The sequence below is a fragment of the Corvus brachyrhynchos genome, unplaced genomic scaffold (genome assembly GCF_000691975.1).
Source record: "Corvus brachyrhynchos isolate BGI_N302 unplaced genomic scaffold, ASM69197v1 scaffold671, whole genome shotgun sequence".
In the NCBI taxonomy this organism is placed as follows: Eukaryota; Metazoa; Chordata; class Aves; order Passeriformes; family Corvidae; genus Corvus; species Corvus brachyrhynchos.
The window spans coordinates 23546-39721 of NW_008236441.1; the positions used below are offsets into that span (position 1 = coordinate 23546).

A 16176-nucleotide genomic window follows, 5' to 3' on the forward strand; every position below is an offset into this window, starting at 1 on the left:
GCTGGGGCTGTTTATCCCGCCACGTCCCACTGAGCCCTGGGGTTTGCTTTTGGGAAGGCTGCGCTTCCAGAGAGCTGCCTGCTGCCATTTTGAGTGATCCCCAGCCTCTGGGCAAGGCCTGGGAAGTTTAAAGTTATCATGGGTTAGAGTTTTGGGATTTAAAGCCACCCAGGATGCTCAGCTCAGCTCAGCTCAGCGCACGGGAATGGCGCTTGCTTGCAGTGAGCTCCCTGTCAGGTGCTGCTCCCCAGGAGCAACCACCCTGCCCCGAGGAGCTTATGGGGCTATAAAACATAGGCAGAAAGCAACTGAGCACCTAGAAAATCTAGGATCTTCCAGATCCCCTTATTTTACCTTATCATCTCCATCTTACTCCAAGGTTTAATGATTTTGGGATTGGGAGTTGCAGTATTTCCATCCCGCAAGCAGAAGACTGCTGGCCACTCTTCTGTCCCCTTTATCTGAAGATCCTTTGCTGCAGGCTCAGCTGTTCCAAGTTTATCTGCATCTCTGCATGGATACAGTCCTAATTTCCAGGGATGCCAGGCATGGAAGACATCATTTTCCTTGAACTCCTGACCTTGCAATGTCAACACTGGCTGTGTAGGGCATTGCTGGAAAACCTAGGAAGGGTCTGGGCAGGTACCTGTGAGCATCTATAGGCTTCTAGACTGGCTGCTTTTACTGATGTAATAAATTTAATACTGGCTAATAAAATGTGTCAGAGCCACTTTGCCTCTCCTTGTAAAGGTCTCCCAAGAAGGCTGTGATTAAATGCAAAGCTGCAGCATTGAGGGAGCCTAACCAAGCATTAAATGCTGATGCTGTCCTAAATTTAAGGGCCTGGCTTCAACGTTTAAGTCTAGGACACATCCTGCTCGTCATTTTTATGACCCCACTGGTACCATAAGAGGTTCTGCCTGTGCTCTGGTTTTGAACCCTGGAGTTCTCACCCGCAGGGTCATAGCTCCCTGGCCTCCACAGGCAGCAGGGTCATCCAAACCTCTCTGGATTTCAACTGGAGAAAGTGAGACTTGAGAGTGACTATTTGTAATAGTTTCTCCCAGGGACTCCACTATCACTCTTTAAGGAGGAGGTGTGGGTGCAGGAGGGGGTGTAGCATTTGTGGCTCCTTCTGGGCAGCCTGACTGTGGAATACTCCATCAGGAAGGTCCCTGGTAAAATAAGGGCTGGTGGCTCTGCTGATTGTAGCTCACCCATCTCCCTTCAGGTCCTGGAAGGAGAATATGAGAAAGATGTAGTGACAGGATAAGGGGGGATGAATTTAAACTGAGAGTGGGTTTAGATTGGATATTAGGAAGAAACTTCTCCCTGTGAGGGTGGGGAGGCCCTGGCACAGGTTGCCCAGAGAAGCTGTGGCTGCCCCTGGATCCCTGGGAGCGTCCAAGGCCAGGCTGGATGGGGCTTGGAGCAGCCTGGGACAGTGGAAGGTGTCCCTGCCCATGGGATGAGATGGGCTTTAAGGTCCCTTCCAACCCAAACCATTCTGTGGTTCTTTGATTGGGACAGAATGAGCACTCAGATTCAAAGACAAAGCATTAAATTCAAGGTTCACTTGGACTTTATGCAGGTCTCTGAGGCAGGGTCACCTCAACCTACATCAGCCCTGTGATGGTTTCCCTGACCCGATCCTGGAAAACTCCAGAGATTTAGAGCAATTCCAGTGACACTCTTTTACTTCACAGTGTGCCCTCAGCTTGAGGGGAAATTCTAGGCTGGAGTCTGGCTTTCATGGCATTGCTGTCCCCCCCCCAGGCAGGGGTGTAAGACTGAGGCGGTACCTTTTGAAGCCAGGCCAGTGGCATTTTTGATGCAGGAGGTGATGTCTACAGAAGAAATCCTGCTTAAAGGGGGCTCTGAGGTCACCCCAAAAGCACCAGGGCGTGGATCTCGGGGCTCCCCACTGGCAGCCGGGAGCGGAGCGCGTGGCTCGGGCCAGGCTGGGCTATTTTTACTCCGGGTCTGGTCCCGCAGCCACGCTGGCAGATGTGCTCCCAGCTGCAGATGACTTCCATGTGCAGCCCCTCGTGGCCGCTGGCCGGGGGCCCGGGGCGTAACGCGCTTCCTTAAAAGGCTCGGGAGGCGCCTGCAACGCCCCGGGGATGGGAGGGGATGAGGGGCCCCTTCCCGAGCTTCCTTCTCCCCCCGGCGCGCTGTGAAACCCCGGGATGCGCCCTGGCATCCTGGAGGGCTGCAGGGGCCGTGGAAAGCAGCTTTCCTGGGAAACGGAGGCGGCGCAGGCATTGGGAAAACCTTTCCCGTGCTGCAGAGGGGTGGGAGGACGGAGGGAAGGATCACTTTAACCTAAGTGCAGCTTTTAAACCCCGTGAGAGCAAAACGGGGGGGCTTGGCCATGCCCGGTGCACGGCGAGGTGCCGGGCAGGCTCCTGTGTCCCTCGGCGCCACTGCAAGAGCCAGTTAAAAGAATTAATAAATAAATAAATAAATAAATAACATTTACCCATTCCCCTCTTTTTAAATGAAGCCCTTGCGGTCTGCTCGGGGAAGGTGCCAAATAAACAGCGCAGCTTCCCCAGCTCAGCTGCCACGGCTTGGCTCATCCCCAGCCGAGCTGTCCCCTGTCCCCACGCAAGTGGCTCTGTGCTGGAGGGAAGTTTTGGGATCTGGGCTGCTCCTTGTGCCAGGAATAGGATGCCTGGACTGTAAATCCCCACGAGGACAAAGCCCAGAGCAGCCCTGCGAGCTCTTCTTGTGCCCTGGACAAGTCAGGGTGAGGCCCTTGGAACCCTGTGGATCATGTGCAGCACTGAGCAGGGAGCCTGAGGTGTCTGACCAGCTTCATTTGGTCTTGCAAGTGTTTTGGAGGGCAAGTCCTCCTCCTGGGAGCTGCTTCCAAAGGCATCATTGTTGTGTGTCCAGCACACGTGCAACATCTCCTGTTGTGGCCCCTGGGGATGCACGTGAAGGGCTTCAGAAAGCAGCAGGACAGCACCAGGTTGTCTTCTCCTCGTGCCAGTCCCACCCTGACCCATGGAAGAGCACCTGGAGATAAGCCCTGAATTGCAAGGGTCTCCTTTCCAAGATTTAACCAACGCAACCTGCTTCTCCAGAAGTCAATGCCCTCCCCCTGCTTTTGGTGTTCCAGCTGCCCTCTCCATGGCATGTGCCTGCAAGGCTCCATTCTTCCTTCCAGGCACCTCCAGCAGGCCATGGGAAGAGTTATCAAGCCCTGCCTGTGGACAGCAGCAGAGGCCCAGGGACGTTGAGGACATCAGCCCCACAGCCCAGAGCTGTACTGTGCCCTGGCCACTTCCATCTGCTTTGTGCTTTCAGCAGGGATTTTTGAAGGGGCAGGGAAATGTGCGTTGTTTCTGGGAATTTTAGCTTCCTTGGGTGAGCTCAGAGATGGACAGGAAGGGTAAAAATCATGGCTATGGAAAGTGAAGGAGACAGATGAAAATACTTATGGGGTCATTGATTCACACAGGTTGGAAGGGACACCCAGGGCTGGCTGAGGCCAAGTTGCTCCATGCCATGTCCAGCTGAGTTTAAATTCCTTCAGGATGGAGATTTCACAACCAAGACATCTCTGTCTCCACCTTTTTCCAAGCTGGAAATCTCCAGGTTGCCAGCAGCCTCTCAGCGCGGTCCCCCCGAATACCCATACCACATTTATCCTCTCTTTGAGGCACAGTGGGATTCCCCCCCCCCCCAAATAATTGCTCTCCAGACCCTGGAAAATGACTCCACTGATACCCACGGTGGCTTAAACAAAGACAAACCCACGAGTTTCTCAAAACCTCCATTAGACTTTATTTAAAAGTTCTTTGTATAGACTTCCTGACACGGAATCCACAATAAAAATAAAATCCCCCTCCCTCCCGCTGCTCCCCCCTCCCCAGATTGCTTTGCTTTGTATTTTATAAAACATACAACATCAGAAGAATGCCAGAGGCACCCTACACCACAATTTAAAGATTTGTTAACTGAGGCCTTGGTCCCAGCAGTGCATTTGCATTTGGAAACTTTGCTTCCTTTTCCTTGCTAGTTCAGTTGGCCACGTGTGGTACAAATGCATACAAAGATCTAGTCTGAGATCTAATCCAGCAAAAGGGGGAAAAAAAAAAAAATAGGAAGAGTGAAAATGGAACCACTTGTTTGTCAGAATCAGCCGCTCTCTTACACAAAGGCTTCCCCTGTAAAGTTATGCTCAGTTATGAGAAAGATAAAAGCAAGCAGGTAACAAGTTGCAGTGAAATTATTATGACTCTTTTTTTTTTTTTTTTTTTGACTCATTTTCATGGCACTTTAGATAGGCAGATTGCCAGAATTGGGGGAAAATAAGGCTAATTTAGAGACATGTTGAGAGACAATAACAATCTGCACTTAGGTAAATATTTGGCAACGTTGAAGCTATACAATATAACCCGGGCACATGTAGCACTCAGTCCACAAACAGTTTAGCACCATATTGATAGGTCATGCAGCAAAACCCTCTCCTCGGGGTTTGCTTGGGAGTTAAAAGCATGAAATATTACAGTGCAAGGTCGTCTATACCCTTAGCTTCTATAGGGACAAGGTGGCAAAGGTGATGCTGTCTCAGAGGTAAGTGTTGGCCAGCCCCTGGCTCTATGTCCCTATCGTCGTCACCACGCCGGGGTTGATGGTACCTGGTGGACAAAGAGGGAACAAATAAGCTTTTGATGCAAGATATTGAGGGAAGATAAATGAGGTAATTGCCAGGGCTTGCTGAGGAGTCCAACCCCATGCTGCAGTGTGGGAATGCCAGGGATTTGGCTGAGTGCCTCTTACCAGGGATGCAGAGTTTTTCACATTCTTTCTGTGTGTTGAACCTGTTCTCGTTGCCGCCGCAGCCGCCGTACCAGAAGCGGGCGCAGCTCTTGGTCTCGGGGTCGTAGTACCACTTCAGCACAAAGTTCCTGCAGGTGCCCTCGTCCTTCTGCAGCCGGCAGATATCCATGACTGTGGAAAAAAGCAGGAGCAACAGCGGTCAGTAGCACTCCTGGGTGAAGCACAGCCTTTTCTGAGTGTATCTGCAGGGCAGGGCTGGAATGCAAGCTGAGAAAGGGCATCCACGGCACAGACTGTGCACATCTCCTGTGCCTAAATCCCATCCCTTTCTTTGCAAAGAGAAGCTTTCCCTGGAGGTCACCAGCCCTGGTGCACAAGTCCTCTTCTGTGTTGCTGCCATGCACCCAGGAGCGATGAAGGGGGAGCGTTGCATGGCAGTGGTTGTCTGCAAATCCCTTGGATCTGTAGGAAATGAGTTGGCAGGTCTCAGAACTGAGAGAGGACTGGCTGGGCTGCAAGGGAAGAAGTACTGGCACCATCATTTTCCCACTAAAATGGCTGACTTCCTCTGACAAGAGAAATCTTCCATGTGAAGGTGCTCCTGGATCTACCACACATTGCTCAGGGCAACTTTCATCCCTTGCTGGGTGAGTGGGGAATAAAACAACAAAGCACTTGGATGTGGCAAAATGAAAATGCCAAATAACTTTACAAAAATAGAATTAAAAAGTATCTGATATCAGTCACTGATTTACCATCGGGTCACAAACCTCCCTTCACTCAGGGGTGCAGAAGGAGCTCGTGTCACCTCTGCTCAGCACAGAGAAGGGCGAGTCAGAAATCAGTATTGACCTTGAAGTTCAGCTTTGCTTTTGGGCTCCTACCAAAAGGTTCCCCATGCCTTAGGCAATCTCTTTGCCTTTTTTATATTCAGATTTTCTTTTTCCAAAGTCCATGTCCCTTCTCCCCCACCTTCCAAAACACTGAAATCCAGCAGATGTGAACACAGGAATGACTCTACCCCAAACCTGCACAGGAATCAAATCCAAAAACTAATCAAAACAGAAGAATTTCTTTTGCAAATATAACCTAATTTTCCCCTCTTTCAGTCTGAAATTAAACAAAAGCTTATCCAAAAATTTCCAAGAATTGATGGAGAGCAAGACCTAGGGAGTTAAAAAGTGTTTTAAGCTGTGGCAGGTTCAAAAGATGGGGAGAGCTGGGATTTTAATTCATCCCGTGGAGAAAATGTGCCTGGGCTCCTCAGTTATGCTTAACAATTACTTTTGTCATGGTCGAAACATGAATAACAATAAAAAAATAGAACCATAGAATCATTAAAGTTGGAAAAGCCCTCTAAGACCCTTGAGCCCAACCACTACCCCCGCACTGCCAAGCTCCCCACTAAACCATGCCTCGAGTTCCACATCTACACATGAAAAATATATATAAGAAGTCAATAATTAAAGGGGATCACAGCGTTTAAAAGGCTTCAAATGGGAAGTGGGTCTGGTGCATATTTTTGCACCCAAAGTGCCTTAAGGTTTGGGAGCTCAACTCATTTCTCAATGTTGCACCTGCTATGGGCTGAACCCAGAGCCTGAGCCACCACCCAGCACCTTAAAAGCTGAGCTGACTGAAGTCCTGTGTCTATTTTCCATGGGGGTTCAAGCTCTGGCTTTGCAGAAAATGAAAAGGGAATAAAGCGAGCAGAGAGTGGCGGGCAGGGACCTGAGCATCCCTCCAGGGCCCCTCGGCTGCTTTTCTTGGCTCTGTGCCCAGGGCAGAGTGGTGCCAAGTTGATGAAATATCACTTTAGCCTCAGCAACAGTTGCTGGAAATACCATCAAGGCATGTGACAATGATCAGAAGGGGCTAGCATGTAGGACAGGGCTAGCAGAAACACGTGCCCTCTGGAGAAAACCTCATCAGGGAAGGTTCCCTGCTCTCTGAGGGTGGAATACTGCTCTGGAGTGAAGCTACAGGTTCCTGCACTGCTTCCTCCAGCTGCTAAATCCTCAAACTGCGGCCAGAGGATCCATGATGCCCATTTGCATCCCCAAAGCACCTTGAAATCCCCTTTTGCCACCCCTGACATCTCTGTGGCTGCTGGTGGCCGCCTCCTCCTTGCCTCCACATCTCTACAGGGCTGCCAGTGACAAAAATTCCCAAGCATGATTTAAGGATCCTAAAATAAACCTAAGAAAGTCAAATGGGGTGGAAGGGTCTGTAATTTGCCTTTTCAGACCCTGTCATGACCCTCCCTTTAGGTACCAGAGCTGTCTTCACTCCTTGGTTTCCCTCCCAGCTCCACAAAGGGCCCTGAAACCCCTCTGGGAGGGGGAGGCTGCTCTGATAAGGAAGATTTGCTGGGCTCTGTTCCCATCCCAACCCCTTGCTGAACCAACAGATGTGATTTCAAGCTACTTCACCCTTCCCAGGTCTTGAAGAGGTTTGCAAACACAACCCCTAAACCTCAGAAACTCCTTGAGGAGAGGAGGGCATTGCCATTTTCCTGCAGGCTCCTCCCTCAGCCTTGACTTTTATCTTTTGGTGATGAAGAAAAACATCTCCATGCAATACCCGAGCCCCACGGAGCCACTTTCCATCAGGTGTTTTGGTTGCAGGCAGTGAAATGTTGGGAATTCTCTGCATTTCAGCAGAGTGGTGGCACTTTGTGGTCACACAGATATAACACAAACTGGTCTGGGACCGTGCCACACTCCAGCTCAGCAACCACCGGTCTCTGATGAAATCCAGTGAGTTTTGCCACTCAGGTTGTGCCAACACAGCACGTCCTGGTGGGACAACACACATGCAAAGTGACTTGCTCATGCAAAGCAGATGGAAGGGCGTGGTTGTGTGAAGGAGCAAGTGAAAACTGAGTCTGTACTACTTTTGATCGGTGGTCGGACAGGCTTGGATGCATGCTGTGAAATGGTCAAGGTGAAAGAATGGGTTTGCTTGGTTTGTGATGATTAATTTTTGTTGTGGGGGTGTTACCTGATGATAATCTTTTCTCAAGGGGTGGCTGCTGCATGGCTTTCTCAGCTGCTGCTGGAGGAGGAAAAAGCGCATGGGTTTGGATTTTAAACCGTGTTTTCTCTCTGATCCAAACATCATTTGACAATAGGATAAAATGTGAAAGGGTGAATCCTCATGGGGTACTTACATGGCTTTAAGCATTTGTTATTGCACTCAGCTTCGGTCTCAAATCTATTGGCATTACCTCCACAGCCACCATACCAACCCTGGCTGCAGAACTTGTGTTTGGAGTCAAAGAACCACACAATCTGATAGTCCTTGCACTGCATGCCCATGTCAAAGTCCAGCAAGCAAGGGTCTGGCCAATCTGCATGGCAAAAGGTGCAAAGGTTAAGTAACTCTGAGAGGGTTAAAAGCTGAAAAAGCAAAGAGATTGAAAAGAAAAAAAAAGGAAAATAAGGCCTGGTTCAGGACTGGTAGCAGTTCCCTCTCTTAAGTTTTGTCTTGCTGGATGCAAACCTTCCCCAGCCTCCAGCTTACCTCTCCTTGCTCTTGGTTTTGTCACAGATCCAAACCCCAAATCCTTGGAGCAACATGGTGGGAACCCTTGCTCCCCCACTGGTGCACTCAGGACTGAGCCCTCGCACAAATCCCCCTCCCCTCTATTTTCAAAGCTATTTGTCTTGGCAGTAACTTCTAATCCTTAAGTGCATTTATCTCTAAAAGCAAGTTGCACCTGGTGTATGTGAAGGCTAAATGAAGATTTAAAACTATGTCCCTTTCCTGCCCCAAAAAGGATAATTTAGGTCCAAATCCCTGGGTTTTTATTAGCTATGCTGGGCCATCCATGCTATTTTACCTATATAAGGAGGGCAGAATGTGGGCTTTTCTCCAAGGTCTCTCGGAAGATTTACGCATGGGTCTCTCCCATGAACTAGAGGAGGCTCAGCTAAACCCATCCCCAATCCCCTGCTCTCTTTAGTGTCTTTATCCTGTTGAAAACCTTTGGATTAGCATCCCTGAGGAATGCTCCCCCAAGATTGCTGGCTGCCATAAATCCTCAGGCAGAGGCATTTGCCGCAAGTGGGTCATCAAGAGGAGCTGAGATGGAGAGGTCTGTGTGGAAGTGCAGAGCAAGCACACAGCACATCCATTGTCCTTGGAGCAGGAGGAGCCTGCACACCTGGGTTCCCAAGGGCTGGCGCCAAGGGGTTAAACAAGGGGTTAAACAAAGCCACGGGGTGCTTGTCACCTGGCGGGAACAAGGCTGCTGAGGGGACGTCAGTGCCAGGGAGAGGGGCCAGATGAGCAGGAGCACATGGGAAGGGAAGGACGATGGGTCATGCAGGAAGGAGAAATGAGTCAGTCCAGCACAAGCCCTCGGCCCCTCCGCTGCGAAAAGCTCCAGTGGTGCCACCAGCCAGGCATGAATGAGATCCATGCTCATCCCACTCAACACCAGCAGCCAGAGCTCAACGGCAGCTCCACAGCTCCTGGCTGAACACACTGAGTGGCAGCATTTCCCTGTGCTCTCAGACCACTTTGTGAAGAAAATGAGCCACAGTGCAAGCAAAACGTTTAAAGGAAAACATGGGAACAACGATCCAGGGATGAGTTTTGGATGACAGATCCATTTTTGGTGTGCCTGCTGTGGCTGTGCTGCTTGATGAAGGCCGAGAGCCCTTTCAGGTCCTTGGAGGAGGGGTTGTGACACTGGTGGTACCACTGAGTGTGACAGCACCGATGTGATGACCTTGATGTCACCCAAAGCGATGAAATGTATGAACAGCTACGGTGATTATGGGTTGTTAACATGGGGTCAAACACAGAGTAGGGCCTCCCACTAGAACAGGGTGCTCCAAGCCCTGTCCAGCCTGGCCAAGCACTTGTTGGGAGCTGTGTGTTAAACCAAGGAGCCAAGACCTGGGATTTGCCCCAAATGGAGAGAGAGGGAACGAGGAAGCATCGGGTGATGTTCTACATCCACACCTACGTCTAGGCACGTTGGGAGGACATGGGGCACAGCTTGTCCCTGAAGAGTGGCCAGTGCTTGGGTCATGACTCATCTCCCATCCTTATCATGGAAACAGCACCTGGTTGGAGTTTCCCAGGAAGACCAGAGCAACTTCAGGGGTTCTGGATCCCTCATGGGGCAGAGACTCCAATGCAGGGCTCCAACCCATGTGGCCAAGGATGTCATCAAGGCCATGATCAGTTGGCTTTGCAAAGCCAAGGACTTGCAGATCCTTTGATCTTGGTGAGACTGTGAGAGCCCCTGGCCCAGCACTCCCCCCATGGCCCGCACTCACCACTCTCAGGCCCCTCCAGTGGCTCGGTGTTGAGCATCATGTTGGCCAGGGACACCTGGGGCTGCGCCGGGCTCTCTGTGGAGGACAACCAGAGGGTCAGTCAAAGGGAAGGGCATCAGCAGCAGCACCCTCAATGCAGTCATAAACAAACTCCCTGGCCCCAGCTCCAGTGCAGGAGCCACATCTGGATCTGTTTAGCCGAGCACACACATCTGAGAAATGTTTATTGGAGGCAGCTGACAGGATGAGTAATCCCCAACTGCCCGGCTGCTCCAGGACAGGATCACCTTCCGTCTCCAGCCAGTGGCTCTGCTTGGGCTCGTCCTTGGGGGTCACGACAGAGGAGCATCCTCAGGGCCCCATGTGACTGCTTTGGATGCCCCCACTCACCCCACAGCATCGACAGGGCAGGGGCTCAGGAACTGGGTGTGGCCTCTCTGGAGCCAGTTTAGCTTTGATCTCCTGGCCTTAGAGATGGCAGAATAAAAATGGCACCCCCCAGGGGAGCCAATCCATGATGAATCCATACTCTCTTGTTCCCTAAAGGGCTCTCTTGGACCACACTCCTTCCATCACACCTCACATCCTTCTAGGAGCTACGGTGAGGATTGTTACGGGTGAAAAAACTCCATGGGGCTGGAGGGCAGGAGGGGGCTGCAGCCACAGGAAAGGCTGGATTTGCTTTTCTTTAGTGTACAGTTTGGGTGTGGAAAAGGGGGACAATCCTACTCAGTGTCCAGGTCACAGCTTGTCACCACTGCCTACTCAGTTTGTTCCCATTCAAGATTTATTCTATGGGAAAAGCAGCTTCCCTGGGCATTGGGAGCTCCAATTTAGCACATGCAAATATTACTTCTACCCACTGATGTCTTTTCTCAACATTTTTGTGGGCATGTTTATTGCTTGTGAAGGTAAGAGACTGGTCCAAACCCACTGAAGCCAGAGGAAAGGCTCTCTCAATTGTCTCGGACGTGCCAGAGGAAGCCAGACACGGCACTGGCAGGACCAGCACAAACTTCACACCACGAGGCCAAGTCACCTCTGTGCCAACTGCATTAAAAAAAATTGGCTGTGTCTTAGACAGCAACTTTTGGCCATGCCAGAGGGTTTGGGGAGGCTCACATTGGATCTGCACACATGGAGCTTGGATGCCCAAGGGACTCTGTTTCATGTCTTCTTTGCGTTTCTTTCTGGATAGTATGGGAAGCAGACCGGTAGCTATGGAAATGGTGATCAGAGAAGCAGCTTTTCTTGCTTATTTTGAAATTGGGCTGGACTGAGTTTACCAGTTTGACTCATTAATAATTGCAGTAGTGCAGGCTAGACCCCCACCAAGACCTTTTGCATCAATGTACAAAACCTGCAGCATGTAACAAACCCCACTCTGGGACTGCCTTTAATTATCCCACATTCTGTGTGCATTTTAACTCCACTGAAGTGCAACTCCCATTTTTCAAAGAAACACATCTGCCACGTCTGCTGATCCAGAGGGTGGCAGACATGAAGTGACACAACTGAGCACAGCCAGACTGTTGGTACCAACTGATTCCTGATCCCTTTTCTTGTCCTTCCCACTTTTTGTGTCTGCTTAATGAAAAAAAATGAATGTCCAAAGGCTTTCAAGAGTCACTTACTTGTGCTGAATGACCCTGTGTAGGTTACTTTGGGCTGTGATTTCTGGTAGCCAGTGATGACGACGATGTATTTTTGCCCACTCCTGAGCCCTCGGATGACGTGTTCGGTGCCAGTCAGGTTTTGCCTCTGCACAAGGGAGTGGTCATGGGCCAAAGTGACAGTGACATCAAAGGTGTTGTGTGGCTCGGGGCTGGCCCAGCGCAGCCTGGCACTGCTCTCGGTGACATCTGTGATCTGGATGTCGTGGGTCTTTGCTGCAGGGCAGAATCAAAAGGGACACCAAGCAGTGAATGAAGAGGGAAAGATCTCAAGGAAAAAGTGTCTCAGTGATGCAGAATCTTCTTTCCATGGCAAGTGCAAGCCAAGCTGGGACTTGGCTGTCTCAGATGCCACTGCAGGGGAGGCTTTGTTTTCCATAGACCAGATGATTTCACCAAGTGGTTTATTTATATTTAATAATCTGTTGCAATCTAGCAAATCAAAACATTTTTTTTTTTTAAACAAGATTCTCACAGCTTGAAATTCCCAGCACTTTCCCAACAGCTGTAAATGTGCTCAGTCAGATCCTTCTCTAGGGTGCAGCAGATTCACTGAGCTGCTGAAGACCTTCAAGCCAAGCCTGCTTAAGAGTGAACATAAAATCACAGACTGGTTTGGGTTGGAAGGGACCTTAAAGACCATCTCGTTCCAACCCCCCACCGTGGGCAGGGACGCCTTCCACTAGACCAGGTTGTTCCAAGCACCATCCAACCTGGTCTTGAACACTTCTGGGGATGATAACATAACCTTAACAGGTCAAAGAAGTTATTATGGAAAGGTTTTCCTGCTCTGGCAGAGTACTGGATGAGACCTTTATAAACACTGCTTAAAGCACTGGTGGAGCAAGAAACACCCAGAAAAGTTTATTCCCCTCAAGCTGATGAAAGCATTAGCCTTGCAAAAGCTGATTGCTTTTATTTATTGCTTTTTACTTATTATTTATGCAGGGACTTGCCATCAGTCACTGGATGAGCATCCCTGTGCTTGGACACATTCTTTGATCCTTGCTCAGCTAGTGCAGATCTGCCTGCACCCCCTTGCAAAAATACCTGGGAAACCTCCTTTGTATGAACTGTGCTTGTATGAAAGAGGCTTGGCATTCCCAAATAGGTCTCCACACTGATCCATTGGTGAAACAGCTATTCCTATTATCTGAGAGTTCCAACAATGCCATTATATGAATCACCATAAATAGCAAAACTTGGCCAAGGCGTGATGCTATGAGGAAATAATGGAAACAAATGAACCACACTAGAAAGAGAAGTTCTCTGTAGCTGGACGGATTGTTCCTGCTTGTGTTTTGCCTAGGGGCCACCTGTCCCTCACCCATTTTTGCACAAAATTCTTAACACAAAGTGACAACACCCCAGCACAGATTTCCAGGTTTACACCTAAAACCAAAATTTGGCCTCCGGGTGACATTTCCTACGGGAATAATCCTCTCAGGGGGCAAGAAGAGCCACAACCTGCTGTGGTTCAGCCTAGAGGGAGGCACTGCCCACATGGGGAGAGCTGTTCACATACCGCTGTGTCTCCTCCTGCCACCGGCCGCGGTGGCTGTGGCGTTGGTGGCGGCCCGGCCACTGGCTTTGGCATGGGCAGTGGCACCGGCTGCTCCCTGGGCAGTGGCATTCCCCCGGACCACAGAGCTGGCCGGGGTGGTCTCGGTGGCTCTGGCCTGGGTTGTGGTGCTGGCAGGAGTGGTTCTGGCATGGGTACTCGCCACTGGCTTGATGGTTGCGCTGACCGTGGTGCTGGCAGTGAAGGTCTGGGTGATGGTGGCGTTGGGAGCCACAAACCTGAGCAGAATTTTGGAAGCAGAAAGGAGCTGATGTAGAAACCATTGGCAAGAACCCACCTGGGGTCAAGAGTCTTTGCCAGCTTTAGATTTGCCCACAGTGAAGAGTGAAAAGTGCTTAAATCCAAGCAGTGAAAAGTGCTTGGAGCAACCCTGTGTCTAGTGGAAGTTGTCCCTGCCCAGGCAGGGGGTCGGAACAAGTTGGGCTTTAAAGTTCCCTCCAACCCAAACTGTTCTGTGATTCTGTGATAAGAGTGAATTCAACAGAGAGATCTGCAGCATGCCTGACTTCAAGGGGCTTGACCTTCTAAAGCCATGACAGCTCTGGGCCACCAGTGAGTCTTGGTGACACAAGCTTTCACTTCTCTTCAGAAAATATTAGTATGGATTCTGTCATGGATCACAGATAATCCAGGGCAGCCCAGCCTCTGAAAATAATGTTTTGAGTAGAAAGCCCCAAATTATTAGTAATTTCTGGAAATCCTGACCTACATGATCAAACTCAGCATGTACCTCCTTCATATTTTTATACCTATATAAATATGACATTTACCCCAAATTTACAATTATACGTTAGCTTATAAGATGTCTCTGTTGCTCTTTTGACACAGCACTGAGGGAACTAGTAAAATTAATTAAAACATTACTAAAATTATATTAATGAAAAGATAATCCTGCTTGCTTGCATTGAAGTTGCTTTTTCTTTCCAAAGCATTACTCACACTGCTTTCTGCCCAGTGAGCACGGGGTGCTGGCTCTGGGCTTGCTGACCATTCTGGAACCACTCACACTGTTTCCTTATCTCTGGAGACAAGTAGAAAGCAAATTCACCTGGAGACAGAGAGAGACATTAAACACTGGAGTTGGGGATGGTCGATACCCACCACCAACACATTACATGTATTTCTTTTTAATTAAAAAAAAAAGCAACCAACTTTTCTCTTCTTGCTACTGTTTGGTTACTGGGATGGGAGATTTGTTATTCCAGTTCACAAACACGAGGGCCTTAACTACAAGAGGGCTGTTTGCCTGAGTACACATTTCTTGTAACAAGGTACTTCCAACCACACAGGTAATGGTTTTTTTCAAGAGTTAGAAGTTTCCAGGACTGCTGTAAGCAGTAAATGGAAAAAAGAAAACTGAGATAACCTAAACATTTATTTCCAGATGTTTGCTTCCTATTTAGTGCAAGACATTCCTGAATCTGTGCTGTATCAGCCCCTTAATCTGATTTTCAGGAATTTTTGCTGAAAACTAGCTTTCCTAGAAGAGGTCCATTTCTTATCCTTGCTGGGCGAGTGTGTTTAGGAGCTCTGGCAGCTGGAGGTCCAGCCTGGGGTCTCTAGCTAAGCTGAGATGTAAATTTTTGAGGCACAGTCAGCATATCCCAAACACAGCAGCATTATTTATCCCTGAGCAAACAATCCTGTCCATCTGGTCCTTCAATTTGCATACAGCAACTGCAGATCTCAGCCTGAGCCAGCCAAGGGCCTGCTGGACATGATGTTTATGCTGAAGTTGGGAGGAAAGATTTTCTGTGTGTTCAAGGAGCTCCAAGGGAGCTCTAGCAGGCTGCAAAGGGCCTCAGCAGGACCTATGTGAGAGGCAAGCCAGGCAGGATGAGATCAGAACCCACAGGTGAGCCCATGGAGACCAAGGCAAAGCACACTGAAGTGCAAACTGCTTGGTGGATCAACATGGAATGGGATGGGAGGCCAAAGTGAACAAAACCCAGACATACTCAGGTAGGTAAATATGAGCAGCCCAAATTGCACCAAACAGTACAAACCATAGAAAAAGAGTCTAAGTTCAGTGGGTGCTGCTGCCCAAAGCCTTTCAGATTAACCCCTCTGAGGCCACGTGTTGCCCCTTCCATGACACTTTGGCTGCAGGATGTTACACTTACTTCTGATAAAGGATGGCAGCAGTGTCCCAAAACGCAGCAAGGGCTCTTCATGGAGCTCTCCTGGCTTATCGACCAGCTTGAAGAACACATCGTTTGGCTCGCTGGCAAGGCTGTAGATATTCTTGGCATTCACCTTCCTGCCGATGCCCAAGATAACAAAGAAGTACCCTTTGCATTTTGCATTGATGACAACCCTCTGCAGGTGCTCCAATTCTTTTTTGTTCACTTTTCCTGTCATCATCAGAACTATGACTTTTAGGTCCCGAGGGTTTGGCGCACTTTCAAAAACATGAGCGATTGTGTGTTCAATTGCACTTCCTAGAGCCCTCGTGCCATGGAGCTGGGTCATTTGGTTGTGGAGGTAATTAATGATCTTCTCTTTGGATGCATAATCAGTTAGTGAGAACTCAGTTTTTACTGGTGGGAAGCTTGAGTTGGTTTCGTGTTCGTAAGGTGCTTGCTGGAGAACGGCCACTCTGGCATGGTGCTGGGATACTTTTGGCTCTGAGCTGATTTCCAGGTTAGTTACAAGGTGGGAAATGTACTTCCTCATCTCACTGAACTGCAGAGGGGTGGTGGACTCAGAGCTGTCCAGGATAAAGGCTATGTCCGTGTCCACATCTGTGGGGGCTGCCCTTCTGTCTCTGAATGCAGGTCTCTGGCCACCTATACCGCAGCTGGGATGGGGGTCACACACATCTGGGGAAGAA

The 16176-nt window shown here is 49.5% G+C and overlaps 1 protein-coding gene across 13 annotated transcripts in view; it reads right to left on the reverse strand.

Moving 5' to 3' along the window:
* Window positions 1-4249: 4249 nt before the first annotated feature.
* The window catches only part of COL6A3 (collagen type VI alpha 3 chain), a 58320-nt gene continuing 46393 nt past the window's right edge, over window positions 4250-16176 (reverse strand). For 7 of the 13 annotated variants that reach the window (XM_017747101.1, XM_017747100.1, XM_017747107.1 and 4 more), the window contains 9 exons: window positions 15467-16165; window positions 14283-14391; window positions 13287-13561; window positions 11723-11977; window positions 10089-10163; window positions 7967-8146; window positions 7798-7851; window positions 4795-4965; window positions 4250-4652 (listed from right to left, as the gene is read on the reverse strand). In XM_017747101.1, coding sequence (XP_017602590.1) covers window positions 4612-4652; window positions 4795-4965; window positions 7798-7851; window positions 7967-8146; window positions 10089-10163; window positions 11723-11977; window positions 13287-13561; window positions 14283-14391; window positions 15467-16165 — 1859 coding nt within the window. In that variant the 3' untranslated portion in view covers window positions 4250-4611. The remainder of the gene's footprint in view (window positions 4653-4794; window positions 4966-7797; window positions 7852-7966; window positions 8147-10088; window positions 10164-11722; window positions 11978-13286; window positions 13562-14282; window positions 14392-15466; window positions 16166-16176) is intronic. The other 6 variants (XM_017747105.1, XM_017747111.1, XM_017747112.1 and 3 more) reach the window with 4 other exon arrangements.